Source organism: Staurois parvus, unplaced genomic scaffold (genome assembly GCF_062004578.1).
Source record: "Staurois parvus isolate SC_StPar_1 unplaced genomic scaffold, SC_StPar_1.0 ptg000172l, whole genome shotgun sequence".
NCBI classification, from domain to species: Eukaryota; Metazoa; Chordata; class Amphibia; order Anura; family Ranidae; genus Staurois; species Staurois parvus.
In genome coordinates, this window is record NW_028317968.1 from 4,438,042 (window position 1) to 4,459,674 (window position 21,633).

At 38.9% G+C, this 21,633-nt stretch overlaps 1 protein-coding gene across 4 annotated transcripts in view; it reads right to left on the reverse strand.

The window, feature by feature from the left end:
* Nucleotides 1–1,416: 1,416 nt before the first annotated feature.
* RASL10B (RAS like family 10 member B) overlaps nt 1,417–21,633 on the reverse strand; it is a 122,292-nt gene continuing 102,075 nt past the window's right edge. For 3 of the 4 annotated variants that reach the window (XM_089676599.1, XM_089676601.1, XM_089676600.1), the window contains one exon: nt 4,180–4,964. In XM_089676599.1, coding sequence (XP_089532725.1) covers nt 4,694–4,964 — 271 coding nt within the window. In that variant the 3' untranslated portion in view covers nt 4,180–4,693. Of the gene's footprint in view, nt 1,878–4,179; nt 4,965–21,633 lie in introns of those variants that run through there. The other variant, XM_089676603.1, reaches the window with a different exon arrangement.

Below are 21,633 nucleotides of genomic sequence, written 5' to 3' on the forward strand. Positions count from 1 at the left end.
CCAAATGTACACTATAGTCCCTAAACCCCTTTACAGCATTGGGGGTTGAATAATTTTGGACACAACTGTATTACAACAAAACAATAATGAAACAAATAACATGGGGTTTTTCATATTCGAACCAGACCCTTATCCAGCCATGCAGCCTGGGTGGTCAGAAAAGTGAGTTTAGAGCATACACCCATCTTCTGTACCAGACCAGGTTTTGCCGGTCCCCCCTTGCAAATTACCTCCCCAATATTGAAAGGCATGTGGCCTCATTTGGAACAGGCAGTCTCACTGCCCTTCCTTTCCTGGCCACTCTGGCTGAATGTCTGAAAGAGGGTCTGTTTAGAATATTAAAGTAAACCTCATGGTGGGTTTTTTTTTGTCTGTTTTTTTTTTTTTTTACATTTTTGCTACATACAAATTAAAATTAATCATTCAGGGGTGTGGCTGCTGTATGTAAGCCAACATAATTGTAAAAGACAAAAAAATCAATTCTGCAGCCAAATATGCACTGCTTGTGTACACTTGCTGAGACTGTCTGAAAAGTGTACGGTTTATCAACGCCACATACAGCTTTAAGGCATCCCCACACATTAAAGAATTTGTGCATTTTCAGTGTTGCTCCTGGTGTTGAGTGAAAAGAACTTTTCCCAGCTGTTTTTTTTTTTTTGCATTGGTACTTGTACATCATGTAGGTGCCTGGCTTCCTATACCTTTTTTGATAGTAGTTTGCCAATTAGCCCTGTAAAAGAGGCAGTACTTACAGCCGTGGCCACAAGTTTTGAGAATGACAAAAACATCCTCCAGAAGCAACTTCTCCCAACCATCCAAGAACAGTTTGGTGATGAACAATGCCTTTTCCAGCATGATACATCACCTTGCCATAAGGCAAAAGTAATAACTAAGTGGCTTGGGGAACAAAACATTGACATTTTGGGTCCATGGCCAGGAAACTCCTCAGACCTTAATCCCATTGAGAACTTGTGGTCAAACCTCAAGAGGCAGGTGAACAACCCACAAATTCTGGCAAAGTCCAAGCATTGATTATGAAAGCATTACATCAGTCAGGATGTGGCCCAGAAGTTGATTGACAGCATGCCTGGACGAATTACATAGGTCTTGAAAAAGAAGGGTCAACACTGCAAATACTGACCTTTTGCATAAACTTAATTTCATTGTCAATAAAAGCCTTTGATACTTATGGAATGCTTATAATTATACTTCGGTATACCATAGTAACATCTGATAAAAAAAGATCTAACAACACTAGAGCAGCGGACTTTGTGAAAATTAATATTTGTGTCATTCTGAAAACTTTTTGCCAACGGCAGTAGTAACAGGCTTCAATAGAGTTTGAAGTCAAGTTTGGGTTACACAGAATTCATGCTGGATTTGACAAACCCCCCGGAAAAACCAAACCTGGGCAGATTCACTCATCCTTACTCCTGTAATTTATTGTTCTCTCTCTATGTTGGAGATCATGGAACAGAGCTCTCTGCATTCATAGTATAACATTATATTTTACTTTTCTGAAAGATGAACACCTGGTCCTCCACTAAGGCATGGGCTCTCAATATGCAGTGCTCCGACTATGAAATGTGAAAGCCTTAACTGCTGCCTGTATTCCCACTATGGAGGAGTACCCCATTTCCTGCCCCAGTGACAGTAGTCGCAGAGACTGGAAATCTCTTGAGTGGGGATATGGTCAGTAACAAAACACTGTTCAACAAAGAAGGGAAGGGTTAAAACCTCTTTAAGGTTTTTATTGCTAAGTGTGCTCCTCTCCATTCCATCCTGGCCTTGCGAGGTAACTAGAACAGTAAAACAAAGGGAAATCTCTCTAATGGAGACTTGGAGATTTAGAACCTGATGACGTTCTGACCCTTCCACTGAAAAAAAAAAACAAAAAACATAGGTTTAGCTGGGGTTACACATTTTCTCCCAAACATATACTGTGGTTTTCTCCCAAACATATGACTGTTTTGCCTAGAATTCTCCATTAAACCCAAAATAACTGATAAAAACTGCAAACGTTTGTTATATAATGTTATAGCTGAACTCTGGGCACATATAAAATAACACTAATGTGGTTATGTATGCATAAAACCATAAACAGTGCCTTGAAAAAGTATTCATACCCCTTGAAATATTCCACATTTTGTCATGTTACAACCAAAAACATAAATGTATTTTATTCAGATTTTATGTGATAGACCAACTCAAAGTGGAAAAAAATTGTGAAGTGGAAGGAAATTGATAAATGGTTTTCAACATTTGCAAATACATTTCTGAAAAGTGTGGCGTGCATTTGTATTCAGCCCCCGAGACAAACTTTGTAGAACCACCTTTCGCTACAAGTCTTTTTGAGTATGTCTCTACCAGCTTTGCACATCTAAAGAGTGACATTTTTGGCCATCCTTCTTTGCAAAATAGCTCAAGCTCTGTCAGATTGGCTGGAGAGCGTCTGTGCACAGCAATTTTCAAGTCTTGCCACAGATTCTCAACTGGATTTAGGTCCGGACTTTGACTGCGACATTCTAACACAGGAATATACTTTGATCTGAACCATTCCATTGTAGATCTGGCTGTTTTTTAGGGTCGTTGTTTGTCTTTTGCAGACTCTAACAGGTTTTTTTCGAAGATTGCCCTGTATTTGGCTCCATACATCTTTCCATCAACTCTGACCAGCTTCTGTGTCTCTGCTGAAGAAAAGCATCCCCACAACATGATGCTGCCACCACGTTTCACAGTGGGGATGCATTGTTCAGGGTTATGTGCAATGTTAGTTTTCCACCACACATAGCGTTTTGCTTTTAGGCCAAAAAGTTCAATTTTGCTCTCCTCTGACCAGAGCACCTTCTTCAACATATTTGCAGTTTGTGAAAAGCCATGTGGGGGACACAGCAAACGTACTTCTTATGGCTTTTTTTTTTCCAACAATGGCTTTCTTCTTGCCACTTTTCCATAAAGGTGAAATTTGTGGAGTGTACAACTAATAGTTGTCCTGTGGACAGATTCTCCCACCTGAGCTGTGGATCTCTGCAGCTCCTCCAGTTACCATGGGCTTCTTGGCTGTTTCTCTGATTAATGCTCTCCTTGCTCGGCCTGTCAGTTTAGGTGGACGGCCATGTCTTGGTACCTTTGCAGTTGTGCCAAATCCTTTCCCTTTTCAGATGATTGAACAGTGCTCCATGAGTTGTTCAAAGCTTGGGATATTTTTTTTTTTGCTATAACCTAACCCTGCTTTAAACTTCTCCACAACTATATCCCTGACCTGTCTGGTGTGTTCCTTGGCCTTCATGATGCTGATTGTTCACTAATGTTCTCTAACAAACCTTTGAGGGCTTCACAGAACAGCTGTATTTATATTGAGATTAAATTACACACAGGTGGACTATTTACTAATTATGTGAATTCTGAAGGCAATTGATTCCATTAGAGTTTAGTTAGGGGTATCAGAGTAAAGGGGGCTGAATACAAATGCACGCCACATTTTTCACATATTTTTAAAAAAAATTAATAACCATTTTTTATTTTTCCCTTCCACTTCACAATTATGTGCCACTTTGTGTTGGTCTATCACATAAAATCCCAATAAAATACATTCACGTTTTTGGTTGTAACATGACAAAATGTGGAAAATTTCAAGGGGTATTTATACTTTTTCAAGGCACTGTATATTATTTAAATGATGGTTAAAAAATTAGTGCTGGTACCTGATGTATGTTGTAATCAGTTTCTTGCCATCCACTGTACAGTACAGCTTAGGCGGTGAGAGAGTGAGCAGGAATATGGACCAATCAGCTGTGCTGTGTGCACATGTTCTGACAAGGAGAACAAGGATACACAGAGCAGAGGAATCAGATGTTTTACTGTCCAATCACAAGCAGTGTGCAGGGGAGTGACCTAGATGTTATGCTCTAACTGCAATATAGAAAAATCACATCAATAACTTGGCTATGCTATCTGAAATGTCCGTGAAGATCTCAGTACTGGCTGGATAGAAAAAGTAGCTCCCTTATATAAGTTTCATCTGTAAAGTTAGCAGTTTGCCTAAGGTTCAGCTTTAATTTTTAAGGGAACTTTACTTTCCCATATACAGTACCACTTCAAATATACAGAATGTACTATACCCTGTTAAAAAAATGGAAGATTAAGATTAAATGAGCTGCACAAAAATCAATCCAGAAATATAATAGTGACCCCTAAAGGAGGGTCTGCTGGCCTGAGGTTTAATAATTACTGTAGCTACATGTGGCTTCATCACCCATAATTCCATCTTAGAATGTTCACAGTAACTAACATCATCCATAACAAACGAGAATGGGTCCTCAATTTTTAAAATAACAGCACAATAAAGGATTTCAAGCATACATCATGTCATCTAAAGTCAACGTAATCACTAAGGGGTTATTATGTCATTACAGACACAATTTTCAGATTTAAAGGGGTTAAAAAAAATATTGATATCATCACAGAATCAGTATATCCCTAAATCCCCTTGAAAAGAAGCACGGAAACGCTATGCTATGATATCACATAGAACATTTTGGAAAGCTATAAATTGCCACTGGTGAAACTGAATTTTTGTGTAGGTCCACTTGCTGTGCCATTGTTCAAGAGAAGTTCAAGTACTCAGTGTCACTGAAACTAAAAAAAAACCCTTCATACTGTGACTCCAGAGACCAAAAAATATGCAGTCCTGTCACATGATTGAACAGCGGTTGCGGCGCAGTGCTCCTTGGAAGCGTATTGCAGCATGTACATGCTTGCATCTAGCACAGCCTACACTTTTAAGCAGTTCACTGAAAAGTAGTAATATGTGCCAGTTATACTTGGCTGAGCATTCAATGTAGCCACATTTCCAAGTCTTCTTGACCAAATGCGACACGTTCCATCGTGGGATAACACGGCCTCGCTGCAGGTCACGTTTGTTGCCAACTATGATGATAGGAGTTTCAGATGTGCCAATCACTCTGGAAATGACAAAAGAATAATAAACTGTAATCAAACATACCAGATTCTATTAGGATTTAAATTTTTAAAAAGTAGCCAGCTGAGAGGGGCTAAAAATACTGATAAAACATGTTCACAAAGAAGAAAGAAGAAAAATTAGATTACTAGGCTTACAGCTGTGTGCAACAAAATATAGTGGGGATATAGCCAGGGCTGTATTTAGGTACACCTGAACGGTGAGGCCCTTTTGTACAAGCTCCATTTATTATGTTGTGTCACATGTGCTACTGGAGGATGCATGTTGTCTGAGTAATATGCAGAAACACCATTGAGGTGTACAGACTACTAAACAAGAGAAAAGAAGAGATGGTTGTATGTTTTTGAACTAGAAGGTTAGGTTAACACCACTTTAGCTGTGACTGACCTGATTTTCAGTGATGTTGTAGTGTGTTTTTGATGCTTCGTGTGTGGGTTTTTTTTGTAGAAGACTGGATTTTATACACAAACCTCTGCCAAAATGTACATGTGTTTTTCATGCATCTTACATGCTTTTTGGTGTGTTTTCAATTAAGTCTATGAGGTCAAAATCATACTGCAACCACCCCAAAGCAGCATGTATACCTTTTCCAAAAATACACTGCACTGATGTGAATGGGCACCATAGAAAATAATGTAATTTGTATTGTTGTGGAATTCTGTGTGATCAAAGTCGCATCTGAAATCACATTAGTGTGAACAAGCCCTAAAGAGCATTATGACTTCAACAGCCTCTGTACCAACTTCTCTGAATTCACCTCTGAACTAAATAGCCAGAGAAAGCACAAAAAAAAACCAACAGAAAATGTCCATCACAGTTTGAAAATGTCGCGTCTTAGTGCTGCCACTGCTAACCCTGCTGCTAGGCACTGGCTCACAAGTGCCTAATGATAGGAACAGCTCAGGGTATGGCTGTGAAAGGGGATGGTGGCCACCCACATACACAGTCATTAAACATCTTATATACACTCACCGGCCACTTTATTAGGTACACCTTGCTAGTACCGGGTTGGATCCCCTTATGCCTTCAGAACTGCCCAAATTCTTTGTGGCATTGATTCAACAAGGTGTTGGAAACATTCCTCAGATTTTATATATACAGTGGGGATCGAAAGTTTGGGCACCCCAGCTAAAAATTTGTATTAATGTGCATAAAGAAGCCAAGGAAAGATGGAAAAATCTCCAAAAGGTATCAAATTACAGATTAGACATTCTTATAATATGTCAACAAAAGTTAGATTTTATTTCCATCATTTACACTTTCAAAATAACAGAAAACAAAAAAATGGCATCTGCAAAAGTTTGGGCACCCTGCAGAGTTAATATCTTGTACTGCCCCCTTTGGCAAGTATCACAGCTTGTAAACGCTTTTTGTAGCCAGCCAAGAGTCTTTCAATTCTTGTTTGAGGTATCTTTGCCCATTCTTTCTTACAAAAGTCTTCCAGTTCTTTGAGATTTCTGGGCTGTCTGTCACGCACTGCTCTTTTAAGGTCTATCCATAGATTTTCAATTATGTTGAGGTCAGGAGATTGTGAAGGCCATGGCAAAACCTTCAGTTTACGCCTCTTGATGTAATCCCCCGTGGATTTCGAGGTGTGTTTAGGATCATTATCCATTTGTAGAAGCCATCCTCTCTTTAACTTCAGCTTTTTCACAGATGGCATCAAGTTACCATCCAAAATTTGCTGAAATTTTATTGAATTCATTTTTCCTTCTACTCGTGAGATGTTCCCTGTGCCACTGGCTGCAACACAACCCCAAAGCATGATTGGAACTCCATGCTTAACAATTGGACAGAGGTTCTTTTCATTAAATTCTGTGCCCCTTCTTCTCCAAACGTACCTTTGCTCATTCCTGCCAAAAAGTTCAATTTTAACCTCATCGGTTCACAGAACTTGTTTCCAAAATGCATTAAGCTTGTCTATATGTTCATTTGCAAAGTTCAAACGATGATTTTTGTGGTGAGGACGTAGAAGAGGTTTTCTTCTGATGACTCTTCCATGAAGACCATATTTGTACAAGTATCTCTTTATAGTGGAATAGTGTACCACAACTCCAGTGTTTGCCAGATCTTTCTGGAGGGATCGTGCAGTCAAACGTGGGTTTTGAATTGTTTTTCTCACAATCCTGCGAGCTGTTCTGTCTGATATTTTTCTTGGTCTTCCAGATCTTGCTTTAACTTCCACTCTTCCTGATGACTGCCATTTCTTAATTACATTCCGAACAGAGGATATTGACATCTGAAAACGCTTTGCTATCTTCTTATAGCCTTCTCCAGCTTTGTGAGCGTCAACTATTTTCAGTTTCAGTTTTCTAGACAACTGCTTAGAAGAACCCATGGTGCTGATTGTTGGGGCAAGGTCAGATGAGTCTGGGCATTTAAAACCTTTGAGATTGACATCACCTGGTCTTCCCAGACGATGATTGAGAACAATCCATGACACTGGCAGGTCTCAGCTTTGCAAAGGGGGCAGTGCATGCTAGAAATTCTGTAGGGTGCCCAAACTTTTGCAGACGCCATTTTTTTGTTTTCTGTTATTTTGAAAGTGTAAATGATGGAAATAAAATCTAACTTTTGTTGACATATTATAAAAATGTCTAATCTGTAATTTGATGCCTTTTGGAGATTTTTCCATCTTTCCTTGGCTTCTTTATGCACATTAATACAAATTTTTAGCTGGGGTGCCCAAACTTTCGATGCCCACTGTAGGTCTATATTTACATGAATTACTGTTGTCTTTCTATCATGTCAAACCAGTCTGCCCATTCTCCTCTGACCTCTGACATCAACAAGGCATTTTCATCCATACAACTGACTCGATATTTTCTCTTTTTCGGACCACTCTCTGTAAACCCTAGAGATGGTTGTGCATGAAAATCCCAGTAGATCAGCAGTTTTTAAAAATAATCAGACCAGCCCGGCTGGAACCAATAGGAAGGAGGGTTAACCGCACACCGGAGGATTGATGAGTATAGTGAATATTTATTGATCCATAGGACACACAAAACACCAGGACATGTATACAGGACTTGTTAACGCATTTCACAGGATCTCGTGCTTAATCAATCATTGGAAAACCGTCTGGAACAAACAACCATGCCACGTTCAAAGTCACGTAACCACTTAATACCAGGTACTTTTACCCCCTTCCTGCACAGGCCAAATTTTAGCTTCCAGTGTTGTCGCACTTTTTTATGACAATTGTGCGGACAGGCAACACTGTACCCACAAACATTTTTTAGCATTTTTTCACACAAATAGAACTTTCTTCTGGTGGTATTTAATCACCATTAATTACAGCAGCACTCCACACTTTAACAAGTTCATAGTCTTCCACCAATCGGTGATGAAAAGTGCAACAAATCTAAAACAGTGAGATGTTTTCATCTGGGTCAAATGGCTCACAGCTTCACTCCTCCACCTTTAATCAGAGTAGCAGATCAATCACCCTTTGTGCCCAGTGAACAAAATCCCATCAGGATACAACACTCACCGCAAGCAAATGCCGGTCATATTACTGATAGGCAAACAGCACTTTTATTCGATCATCCATTTAGGTGGATCCATCCAAAATCTTCCTTCCGCCCAGCGATACTTTAAAACTCTAAAAGCTCAAGATAAGGGAACAAAGCAACACACATAGCATAATCCCATTTAACAAATGTATTGCTTGTTCAATCCCACTAAAAACTCACTCACAAACATAAAAAGAATGATCGCTTATCACAATCCTGATTCGTTAGAAGTCAAACCTCTGCCATCACAGTAATGCATGCGGTATCTCACCACCCTGTCGATCAACAGACTGACGCTACTTCCTTCACACTGTTTAGCTGCGTCCCTAACGGTTTGTCCTTATGACTTCTGAGGGAATCAATTTTTTCTTTTTCTTTTAAATAAAATTTTTTTTAATTTTTTAAATTTTTACAACACACTGTGACCAGAGCAATACAATGTTACCAAAGTAACTTTAAACTACTCTGGGCAAGAGATCAGTTGTTTTTTTTTACACATTATGATTGTGAATACTACCAATGTATTTCATTGATATTAGCAACCATTGTTACTAAATGAAACTGATTCAGTCTCTTGCTGTGATTAGCTGTCAGAGGGCAAAGTTCATCACATGATACAGATGGGTTGTGATTGGCCCTGTCTGTACCATGTGACTGCTTTGACCAATCACAGCTAACACAATTGTATACAATGGATGGCATGAAAGAAAGCCATCCATTGTATACAAATGTCATGTGAACTGCTGTGATTAGTCACAGCGGTCATATGATACCGGCAACGGGCCAGTAAAGTAATATGTCATCAGCTGTGTCCCGTGAGTGGCCCCTTCTGACAGGACAACATACGACGCCCACTCAAAAGGAAGAGTGTCCCGTCCGGCCGTCAATCTACTATAAGGGAAGGGGTAAATCCCCTTTTTTACCCCCATTCTGCTGCTAGGTTTGAACTTCAGCAAGTCATCTTTACCACTTCTACATAACTAAATGAACGGAGTTGCTGCCATATGATTGGCTGATTAGCGGGTTAGGGACTGATGTTAAAATTACAATATATATGTAAATGTACATGTAAATTGACGGCGCTATATAAGTACCTGAAATAAATTAGCAATTTGTGTTAGCAAGCAATTGAACAGGTGTACCTAATAAAGTGGCCGGTGAGTGTACAGTATTTGAATGTCAGAGTATTTTAAGTGTGAGAGTATGGGGACTCCATTATAGCAAGGCACAGACAAATTGTATATTCACTGAAAAGACTTGGTCAAGAAGGCTATACAGTCTGTTAATATTTTTGTTTAGATTACCTTCTTTGTTTTAGTGCTTCAGATATTCTTTGTATTTTCTGCTCTCTGCAAATAAATTCTATTTCAGAAACCAACAACCAAAGATCTGCTTTCACTTGTAAAACTTTACCAAATACCATATGACATTAAGAAATTTTCAAAACCAAATGTCAAAAAAGTAGGCACCTTCAGATAAGACCATGACCTCAGAACAGTGGGAGCAGCTACTCCTGTTGGCCTCACCACAGAAAGGCTTATAATTTATACATCTATATGAGTGGCAACTATCTACTGTGTGATATGTACTGTGCTGTATGTATGCATGAGTACAGTGAAGTCTGAAAGTTCTAGGTTTGTACTAATTTATAATACCTGAAAAAAGAAATCTAAAAATAAAATATAAATACAGTATCTCCCAGAAGTGAGTAAACCCCTCACATTTTTGTAAATATATTCTATCTTTTCATGAGACAACACTGAAGAAATTACACCTTGCTACAATGTAAAGTAGTGAGTGTACAGCTTGTATAACAGTGTAAATTTGCTGTCCCCTCAAAATAACTCAACACACAGCCATTAATGTCTAAACCGCTGGCAACAAAAGTGAATACACCCCTAAGTTAAAATGTCCAAATTGGGCCCAAAGTGGTCAATATTTTGTGTGGCCACAATTACTTTCCAGCACTGCCTTAACCCTCTTAGGCATGAAGTTCACCAGAGCTTCACAGGTTGCCACTGGAGTCCTCTTCCACTCCTCCATGATGACATCACAGAGCTAGTGGATGTTAGAGACCTTGCGCTCCTCCACCTTCCGTTTGAGGATGCCCCACAGATGCTTAATAGGGTTTATTTCTGGAGACATGCTTGGCCAGTCCATCACCTTTACCCTCAGCTTCTTTAGCAGGCAGTGGTTGTCTTGGAGGTGTGTTTGGGGTCGTTATGTTGGAATACTGCCCTGCGGCCCAGTCTCTAAAGGGAGGGGATCATGTCCTGCTTCAGTATGTCACAGTACATGTTGGCATTCATGGTTCCCTCAATGAACTGTAGCTCCCCAGTCCCAACAGCATTAATGCAGCCCCAGACCATGACACTCCCACCACCATACTTAACTGTAGGCAAGACACACTTGTCTTTGTATTCCTCACCTGGTTGACACCATCTGAACCAAATAAGTTTATCTTGGTCTCATCAGACCACAGGACATGGTTCCAGTAATCCATGTCTTTAGTCTGCTTGTCATCTGCAAACTGCGGGCTTTCTTGTGCATCACCTTTAGAAGAGGCTTCCTTCTGGGACGACAGCCATGCAGACCAATTTGATACAGTGTGGCGTATGGTCTGAGCACTGACAGGCTGACCCCCCATCCCATCAACCTCTGTAGCAATGCCGGCAGCACTCATACATCTATTTACCAAAGACAACCTCTAGATATGACGCTGAGCACGTGCACTCAACCTCTTTGGTCGACCATGGCGAGGACTGATCTGAGTGGAACCTGTTCTGTTAGACCGCTGTATGGTCTTGGCCATCATGATGCAGCTCAGTTTCAGGGTCTTGGCAATCTTCTTATAGCCTAGGCCATCTTTATGTAGAGCAACAATTCTTTTTTTAGACTCTCAGAGAGTTCTTTGCCATGTTGAACTTCCAGTGACCAGTAAGAGAGAGTGGTAACACCAAATTTAACACATCTGCTCCCCATTCACACCAAGGAGGGAAAATGGCTAATTGGGCCCAATTTGGACATTTTCACTTAGGGGTGTACTCACTTTTTTTGCCAGCAGTTTAGACATTAATGGCTGTGTGTTGAGTTATTTTGAGGGGACAGCAAATTTGCACTGTAATACAAGCTGTACACTCACTACTTTACATTGTAGCAAAGAGTCATTTCTTCAGTGTTGTCACATGAAAAGATAGAATAAAATATTTACAAAAATGTGAGGGGTGTACTCACTTCTGCGATATACTGTATATAGACAATTTACAGTTTTGTAGTTATGACATCTTAGGTATGTATTCAGCAGCAGTATAGGTATAGGTATGTATTCAGCAACAGTCAGAGACAGTGTAGTGTTAAACTTTTGAAATTATTCCAAACCTGTGTTTCGTCATTGATGACTCTGGTTTAAACACTGTAAAGGAAAAGCCAGAGATGTTTTGAGAAGGCTCATGGATGGATCCATAGAAGATGCCACTGTCCATTGATTTTAGTACCTCAAGGCCTCATTCACACTGGCATTGACTGACATGCTATAGCGTTTATAGAACATTTTGGTAAAAAAAAAATGGTAAAATTCACACTACATTCAGGTGCATTCCATTTAGTTGCATTTAGAGATGTTTAAACACACACAAAGGGAACTACATCCAAACACAGGAGAACCTGATCTGGGAAGGATAAAGTTCCTCTCGCAGATCCCATGCTGACTGGAGGAGAGAGGGCGGATGACACATCTGTGTCTGCTCAGTTTCTGCAGAGCGAACACGGACAGAGCCCACTCTGCTCTACAGACCAGCGGGCGTACATGGACTCCACTGTCCATTTACACCCGACTACCTTCCAATCCACCTAAATGGAAGAGGACAGAACCCCTTCTGTTTTTTTTTTTTTTAGACAGGTGTAAACGGACACAAGTCTGTTGAATGGACCATCCAATCAGGTCCGCCTGAAAAACTGATGGACTTAATTGGGCCCCACTGTGTGAAAAGGGACCTTAGTGTGCAACCAAGCTTTAGCAAGTATGCTGAGTAGACTAGACTGGTGCTAACATTGCTACTTCCGTAACCAATCTTCTGTTGTGTAAGAGAAGTAAAGGCAATTTTATTTTTAGTTTTGGGTATGCTATTATTCGTCAGCAAAATGTTGAAAGACTTAAACTAAATCTGAGAAAGCTACAATTTTGAACTTCAGATCCAGATTGTAACCTCCTGCAGTACAATGCCTTCATTCTAATACCACTGAGAGCATTTTAATTTGTTGTATTTTTAAAGATATTTTTACACTGTTGAAGGTGAAGCTGCAAAACCAGACACAATTGTTTAAATGAGAAGGTTCTTAAATTATATTCAAGACATTGTTTTACAGATTATACTTATACAGTGAAATATTTGGCTTGTATCTTGTTGCTAAGCTACAGTATTTGGGAAAGGTTACAACAGGGTTAGGTACAATTTCATGCTGCTGTAATGTAAAATAAGACAATTTCATCCCAGTTTCACACTGTGGAAAAACTGAAAAATGGCCTTATATTTCAGGGGACTAAGCTCAGAAACACCTTAAAACCCACAAACCAAAAAACTCAACCCAACAAGCCAACATCTGTAGACAACTCAGTGTGTTTGCTTAACTGGTTTGGATAATCCAATCTATTTTTGTATATAATTAAAATAGGATATGTTCCTGTCAAATCAAGAAAACTATCTTTGGTTCATAAAAGTTTTATTTAATATTGAACAGAATGGTTAAGGATTAGGACCACTCATCTAGATTGCTTTCTTTGTTTTAAACCATTCTCCATGACTTATTGTCACATCTTAACACAAAGGATATCACTGGAACACATTACTGTTTTTATTTCTCTCTCTTCAACTGTTGGAGATATTTCTCCTTATTTCCTGCTCTAGAGTTTAACCCAAAATCCTAAATTTATTATAAAACTGTTTTTTAAAAATGAACACAAGGGACAATTTTTACAGTCCAGTGATGTGTCTTGAGCTGATGGCTGCAAAATTAGTTGAAATCTTCCATCCTCTTACCCCCAAAACAGCCCCTTAATCTTCCAGTGCCATAAGGGTTAACAGAGCTAAGGGACCTGTCTAATGCACTCATCAAGAGTTCCGATTATGCCCACCCTTTCCCTCTACCTCCTCCATTCATAGAAGCTGTACAATAGCTTCCATGAATGAAAAGCGATGTATGAATGGAGGACAGAAAGATCATTGAAAAGTCCACCTCCTCTGTTCAGAGATTATTTTTCATTGATATACATTATAAAATGAATAAATAAAATGTGGTCTGGTGCACCCAATGGTGCGCTTCCATCCCTACATTAACAGATCTATAAAAACATTAATTTGCCCTGGGACTTTAAATAAGGTGCAATACTGGCTACTTTTACATAGCGTTGGAAGAGACCGACGTTGACCCTTTGGGGTGTAAAAGGGAGGGGCAAGAGAGAGCGGTTTCCTTTCTTCTCATTAAGACACTGTTAGCAACACTCTGGCTCTCTAGCTCCACCACATTTTACTTATGGTGGGTTTCTTAACTGTTCTGTGGACTTGGTGGTCTGTTTTTTTCCTATTTTTTGGTGGATTTATATCCACATATTTCATTATATTCTCTTTTTTTGCAGTTGATTTTCTCAACATGGGTTTTCTTTCTTTTATTTTATGTACCTAGATACAGCTGTCAGCAGCACACATTTTAACTTGATTTGTAAGTATAAGTTCCCCCAAGTGGCCCTTGAGGTTTGATTAACATCAGTCATTGTCAACTATACTATATACTTCAAAATTGATGTTTTACTTTACAGATAATTAAACATGCATCTACTCCTGAAGGAGTGAACAGAGAATCACAAAATGCATCAAGCTTTAGGATACATTTTTAAATCTAATTATGTATTGATATTGGGAATATTTTAATCATGTATGAAATGTATTGTTATGGAACTACAACAAATCAGCTTGATATAATTTTACCTGTTTTTCTATGCAATATAATGAGAACTGTATTTATCCATCAATACATTGGCAGTCATGTATACTGTGTATTTAACTGTTGTGTGTGTTGCACCTCATTTAAAGTCCCAGGATAAATCAATGTTTTTATTCGTGTAAACGATAATACAGCTTCTATGAATCTATATGGAAGAAAAATATATTTGAAATATATTTTTAAAATATTATTCTCAAATATGTTACCATATATTTGAAATGCTACAATTTTGGTCATATTCAGTATATTAAAATAAATATATATATATATATTTTTTTTCTTTTGCATGTTGAAATGCGTTTATTACAAAAAAATACATTTCAAATATACTGTAGGTCTTTAAAAATACAAATGTACATTTTTGGAATGCATTTACAAATATATGTAAAAATATATTAAAATGACTATATTAAAATTAAAAATCTGCGGAATATATTTATAAAATATTTAAAAAAATATATTCTTCAGATTTTTAACATATAAAAAAGTCATTTTAACATATCTTAACATATATTTGTAAATGCCTTCCAAAAATGCAGATTAGTATTTTTAACCCCTTGGACGCCAACGTAACACAAATATGCGGCCACACAGAACTGGGCTTTTTTTCCGTGGGGCCGCATATGTGCGTACCTGTCATTGTGTGGGAGTGCGTCACATTGCGCGCTCACAGCACAAAGACCGCGGTCTCACTGAGACCCATTCTAACAATCGGGACCCGGAACTCCAGATTCCGGGTCACATGATCACTGTGATAGCCTCTGATTGGCTATCCCAGTGATCAGTCACTGTACATCCCAGCCCCCTTGTTTTTTTTCTCTCTATGAATGGATGAGAGAGATACATTGTATCTCTCTAACTCCTGGCATAGAGGGGAAAAAAAGGTTTGTAAAAAAAAAATAAAAAATAGATAAATATTAAAAAATAAAATAAAAAAACACCTAGATCAAGGTTTGATCTAGTACAGTGCCAGAGTAAGTGTTTGGGTCAAGGTCAGGATTTAAAAAAAATTGGTGTCAGTGTGTTTTAGGTAAAAAAAAAAAAAATCAAAATGTGCACTAATTGTTTCTGGGCTGTACTACAGGTACAAACAACAAATAAAATACACATATATGGTATCACTACGATTGTCAAGAGCTGGATAATTTATTTTGGGTTGTTCTTTGGTGGTAGGTTATAGTAGTAACAAGAAACACACAGCTAAATAAAAAAAAAAATATTTTTTTTTACTATTTTTGGCCAGTTTTCCTTTGAGAATAAAAAAAAAAAATCAGGAGATATTCATTACCATTTACCACCAAATGAAAGCCCAATTTGTCCTAAAAAAAAAATGTATAAATTCATCTGGATGTACAAAGTAGTTGTGATATGTACGGTTTTACTAACACATGTCAACATAGCAATATTGTGCTTAGGCATTTAGATTTGTTTTACCCTTAAGCGTGAAGGAGTTAAAGACATACAGTATATTTGAAATGTATTTTTTAAAAATATTTTTCATATATTTTGTAATACAAACGCATTTCAACATGCAGAGTGTATATATATATATATATATATATATATATATACACATACACACACACATATATATATAGAATATGGCCAAAATTGTAGCATTTCAAATATACAGTCATGGCCGAAATTGTTGGCACCCTTGATATTTTTCCTGAAAATCAAGTATTTCACACAAAAAAGGTATTGCATTAACACATGTTTTGCTATACACATGTTTATTCCCTTTGTATGTATTGGAACAAATATAAAACAGAGGCAGAAAAGCAAATATGACATAATGTCACACAAAACCCCAAAAATGGGCTGGACAAAAGTATTGGCACCCTTAACTTAATATTTGGTTGCACACCCTTTGGAAAACATAACTGAAATCAGTCGCTTCCTATAACCATCAATAAGCTTCTGACACCTCTCACCCGGAATTTTGGACCACTCTTCCTTTGCAAACAGCTCCAGGTCTCTCTTATTGGAAGGACACCTTTTCCCAACAGCAATTTTAAGATCTCTCCACAGGTGTTCAATGGGATTTAGATCTGGGCTCATTGCTGGCCACTTCAGAACTCTCCAGCGCTTCTTTGCCATCCATTTCTGAGTGCTTTTTGACGTATGTTTGGGGTCATTGTCCTGCTGGAAGACCCAGGATCTTGGACGCAAACCCAGCTTTCTGACACTGGGCCCTACAGTGCGACCCAAAATCCTTTGGTAATCCTCAGATTTCATGATGCCTTGCACACAGTCAAGGCACCCAGTGCCAGAGGCAGCAAAACAACCCCAAAACATCATTGAACCTCCACCATATTTTACCGTAGGTACTGTGTTTTGTTCTTTGTAGGCCTCATTCCGTTTTCGGTAAACAGTAGAATGATGTGCTTTACCGAAAAGCTCTATCTTGGTCTCATCTGTCCACAAGACGTTTTCCCAGAAGGCTTTTGGCTTACTCAAGTACATTTTGGCAAACTGTAGTCTTGCTTTTTTATGTCTCTGTGTCAGCAGTGGGGTCCTCCTGGGTCTCCTGCCATAGCGTTTCATTTCATTTAAATGTCGACGGATAGTTCGCGCTGACACTGATGCTCCCTGAGCCTGCAGGACAGCTTGAATGTCTTTGGAACATGTTTGGGGCTGCTTATCCACCATCCGGACTATTCTGCGTTGCAATCTTTCATCAATTTTCCTCATCCGTCCACGACCAGGGAGATTAGCTACAGTGCCATGGGTTGCAAACTTCTTGATAATGTTGCGCACTGTGGACAAAGGCAAATCTAGTTCTCTGGAGATGGACTTGTAACCTTGAGATTGTTGATATTTTGCCACAATTTTGGTTCTCAGGTCCTCAGACAGTTCTCGTCTCCTCTTTCTGTTGTCCATGCTTAGTGTGGCACAGACAGACACACAATGCAAAGGTTAAGTGAACGTCTCTCCTTTTTATCTGCTTTCAGGTGTGATTTCTATATTGCCCACACCTGTTACTTGCCCCAGGTGAGTTTACAGGAGCATCACATGCTTGTAACATTCTTATTTATCCGCAGTTGTGAAAGGGTGCCAATACTTTTGTCCAGCCCATTTTTGGAGGTTTGTGTGACATTATGTCGAATTTGCTTTCTTTCCTCCCTTTTTTTGTTTTGTCCCAATACACACAAAGGGAATAAACATGTGTATAGCAAAACATGTGTTAATGCAATACGTTTCGTGAGAAATACATGATTTCCTGGAAAAATATCAAGGGTGCCAACAATTTCGGCCATGACTGTATGACAATATATTTGGGAAGAATATTTTTAAAATATATTTAAAATATAATTTTCTTCCATGTGGGAAAGAAGGGGAATGTAAATGGAGGACATGGGCTGCACTCTCTGAGTGCATAGGACAGGTTCCAAAACTTTATTAACCCCTGCAGACCGGACATTTTTGGCAGCAGAGGTCAGGGAGGCTCAGAGCATGGAAGATTTCAACTAATTTTGCAACCATCAATACAAAGCACAAATCGTATTGACTGTAAAAAATGTCTCTTGTGCTAAATTTTTAAAACGTTTTTTGTTTTTACTAAAAACTTACAGTTTAAATAGCAACTGTACTTAACCAAAAAAAAATTGCAGACAAACACAGAAAAATCAAACCTTTTACATGCTTGATTGAAATGTTTTTTCTTTCCATAAATGTTTAATTCACTTGCAATGTGTCCTCTCCCTCCTTGCACATCATAAACTTCTCTTCTGGGAGAGTCTAATTACTCTCTGTGCTAGCCAACATTCTTTAGCTCAGACAGTTGTGAGTCTGCTAGGGCTGCTGATATCACATCCATGATGGTAAAGTCCAACAGCAGTCATGGGGCTTTTGGATGTCTACATATGGGAGACTTTTACAAGTAAATAACATGCATAAAATGTTAAATGGAAATGCACATATAATCTTATGGAAAGATTTTCTTGGAGCCGTGGTCTGTGAGCAAAAAATAGATAGGCAGATAATTGTGGAGAATACTGACAAAATTGCTGTATTAAAACTATTGTATATAAAGGATATGCAAAGGATACGTCCTACTAGCCTATGCTGTTGGACAATGTTACAATTCCTCAGAATGCTCTTTTAGTTACTTTAGATATTGAAGCACACAGATACCTTAGATATTAAAGCCCCACAAATTGGGTTTGGAAAATATTCGAGACAAGACTCTTGGGTAGAACTGCAGAGTTTACGCTTGAAACAAAATAACTTTAGTTTTGACAAGAAATATTCTGTCAAGCCAGAGCAAGGCAATGGGCATTAAATATGAACCTGCATTTGCAAATTTGGACTTGGTGATTGGGAGCATCATCTATTTGAATGGATGTCTTGTTGATTTTCCTATCCAGAATTTCGGCATGGTAAACTTGTATTAATGTTTTGATTCTGTTGATTGGCACGGTGGATGAGATGGATTTGTGAAAATATGGGACAAAAAGCATTTTAAATTGAGATTACAAGCTCATATGATCTTGAAAAAGTCTTGTTTTTGGACCTGACCACCAAAAAGGGACAAGAAAGATAACTCAACACTCGCTGAGAAGGATATCTAGATATCTGCTAGACGACTTATAAAATAAATGACTGAGTAGAGCCAGAGAGTTAGGGAAAGTAGAAAGATCTTCTGTATAAATGCAACATGTACAGTATTAACAGAAATATGTCAGACTTAGTCTGAAGTACAAAAACCATGTCATTAAAATAAGAGGCATTTGATATAATTACTGTTTTTTTGTTGGCTAATGATGACCTGATTGAGAATTGTGTACCCATCACTCCTGTGTGTGTATATAGAAAGGCATCATCTTTGCATAATATTCTTGTTGACACATTCCAGAAATGATGTGGACAATAGGAGTCAGGCAGTATTTGCATTTTACAATGGAGACTACTACTTCTTTATGATTGAGTGAAGCACACCAACTCTCCACAGCAATACAGGGACTCTTGGGGGCAAGGCATATGTTAGCTGGAGTTGTGTATGTTCAAGGGTAAAACAATTTGGACTGTTAGAAGATGGTTATATGACAATATTTGCACTTTTAGTCTAAGGTCGCCTGAAGCCAGGCATTCTGTACTTGAACATAATGGGGATGTGAACCTGTTAAAATGCTATGTAGTTGAACATGGGGCAAAAAAAAAAAAAAAACATGTATGAAGAATTTTAACCAAAACGTTTTGCAACGGGAGAAAAACTGGCTATGGGAGTTGTGCTTGCATGGGTTTCCTCCAGGTTCTCTGGTTTCCTCCTGTTCTCCAAAGAATGTTAACTGGGTCTTTCAGAATGGTCCTAGTATATGTGTGTGTGTGAGAGAGATAGAGATCCTATATTGTAAGGCCCTTGAGGGCAGCTGCTCAGTGGTGTTTAGGGTTTTTTAGCATATTTTTTTGGTGTATTAATATTAGCAGTGCGGGAATAAAAGCATAGATTATTAATTGGACTACAGTGCACCCAGAAAAGTATTCACAGCGCTGAACTTTTGCCACATTTTGTTATGTTACAGCCTTATTCCAAAATAGATTAAATTCATTTTTTTCCCTCAACATTCTAAAAACAATACCCCATAATGACAACATGAAAGTTCATTTTGAAATCTTTGCAATTTATTAAAAAAATAAAAAATACATGTACATAAGTATTCACAGCCTTTGCCATGACACTCAAAATTGAGCTCTGGTGCATCCTGTTTTCACGGATCATCCTTGAGATGTTTCCACAGCTTGACTAGAGTCCACCTGTGGGAAATGCAGTTGATTGGACATGGTTAGGAAAGGCATAAACCTGTCTACATAAGGTCCCACAGTTAACAGTGCACGTCAGAGCAAAACCAAGCCATGAAGTCCAAGGAATTGTCCGTAGACCTCCGATACAGGATTGTATCAAGGCACAGACCTAGGGAAGGGTACAGAAACATTTCTGAAGCATTGAAGGTCTCCATCATACGTAAATGGAAGAAGTTTGGAACCACCAGGAATCTTCCTACAGCGAGTCACCTGGCCAAAATAAGCGATCGAGGGAGAAGGGCCTTAGCCAGGGAGGTAACCAATCACAGGACACTCACTCTGAAAGAGCTCCAGCGTTTCTCTGTGGAGAGGGGAGAACCTTCCAGAAGAACAACCATCTATGCAGCAATCCACCAATCAGGCCTGTATAGTAGAGTGGCCAGACGGAAGCCACTCCTCAGTAATAGGCCAAATGGCAGCTCGCCTGGAGTTTGCCAAAAGGCACCTGAGGGACTCTCAGACCATGAGAAACAAAACTCTCTGGTCTGATGAAACAAATATTGAACTCTTTGGCCTGAATGCCAAGCGTCATGTCTGGAGGAAACCAGGCACTGCTCACCACCTGGCCAATAACATCCCTACAGTGAAGCATGGCGGGGGCAGCATCATGCTGTGAGGATGTTTTCAGTGGCAGGAACTGGGAGACTAGTCAGGATCAAAGGAAAGATGAATGCAGCAATGTACAGAGACATCCTTGATGAAAACCTGTTCCAGAGCGCTCTGGACCTTAGACTGGGGCGACGGTTCATCTTTCAACAGGACAACGACCCCAAGCACACAGCCCACATAACAAAGGAGTGGCTATAGGTCAACTCTGTGTATATATTAGAGTGGCCCAGCCAGAGACCAGACTTGAACCTGATCTGAAAATGTCTGTGCACTGACGCTCCCCATCCAACCTGATGGAGCTTGAGAGGTACTGCAAAGAAGAATGGGAGAAATTGCCCAAAAATAGGTGTGCCAAGCTTGTGCGCTGCACACCCCATTTTTATGTTATATTCTTAGAAAGGCTTTGTGGTTCCTTTTTGTGCAACAGCAGCTTTATAAGGTGCGCTCGCTAACTCACACATTTATACGTATGTACATGTGTTTTTTTTTTTTTAATTTTTAATAAATTGCAAAGATTTCAACACAAACTACTTTCACATTGTCATTATGGGGTATTGTTTGTAGAATGTTGAGGAAAAAAATAAATGTAATCCATTTTGAAATAAGGCTGTAACATAAATTGTGGCAAAAGTTAAGCTCTGTGAATACTTTCTGGATGCAGTGTGTGTATATACACACACTACATATAAATACATACATACACACACACACACACACACACACACA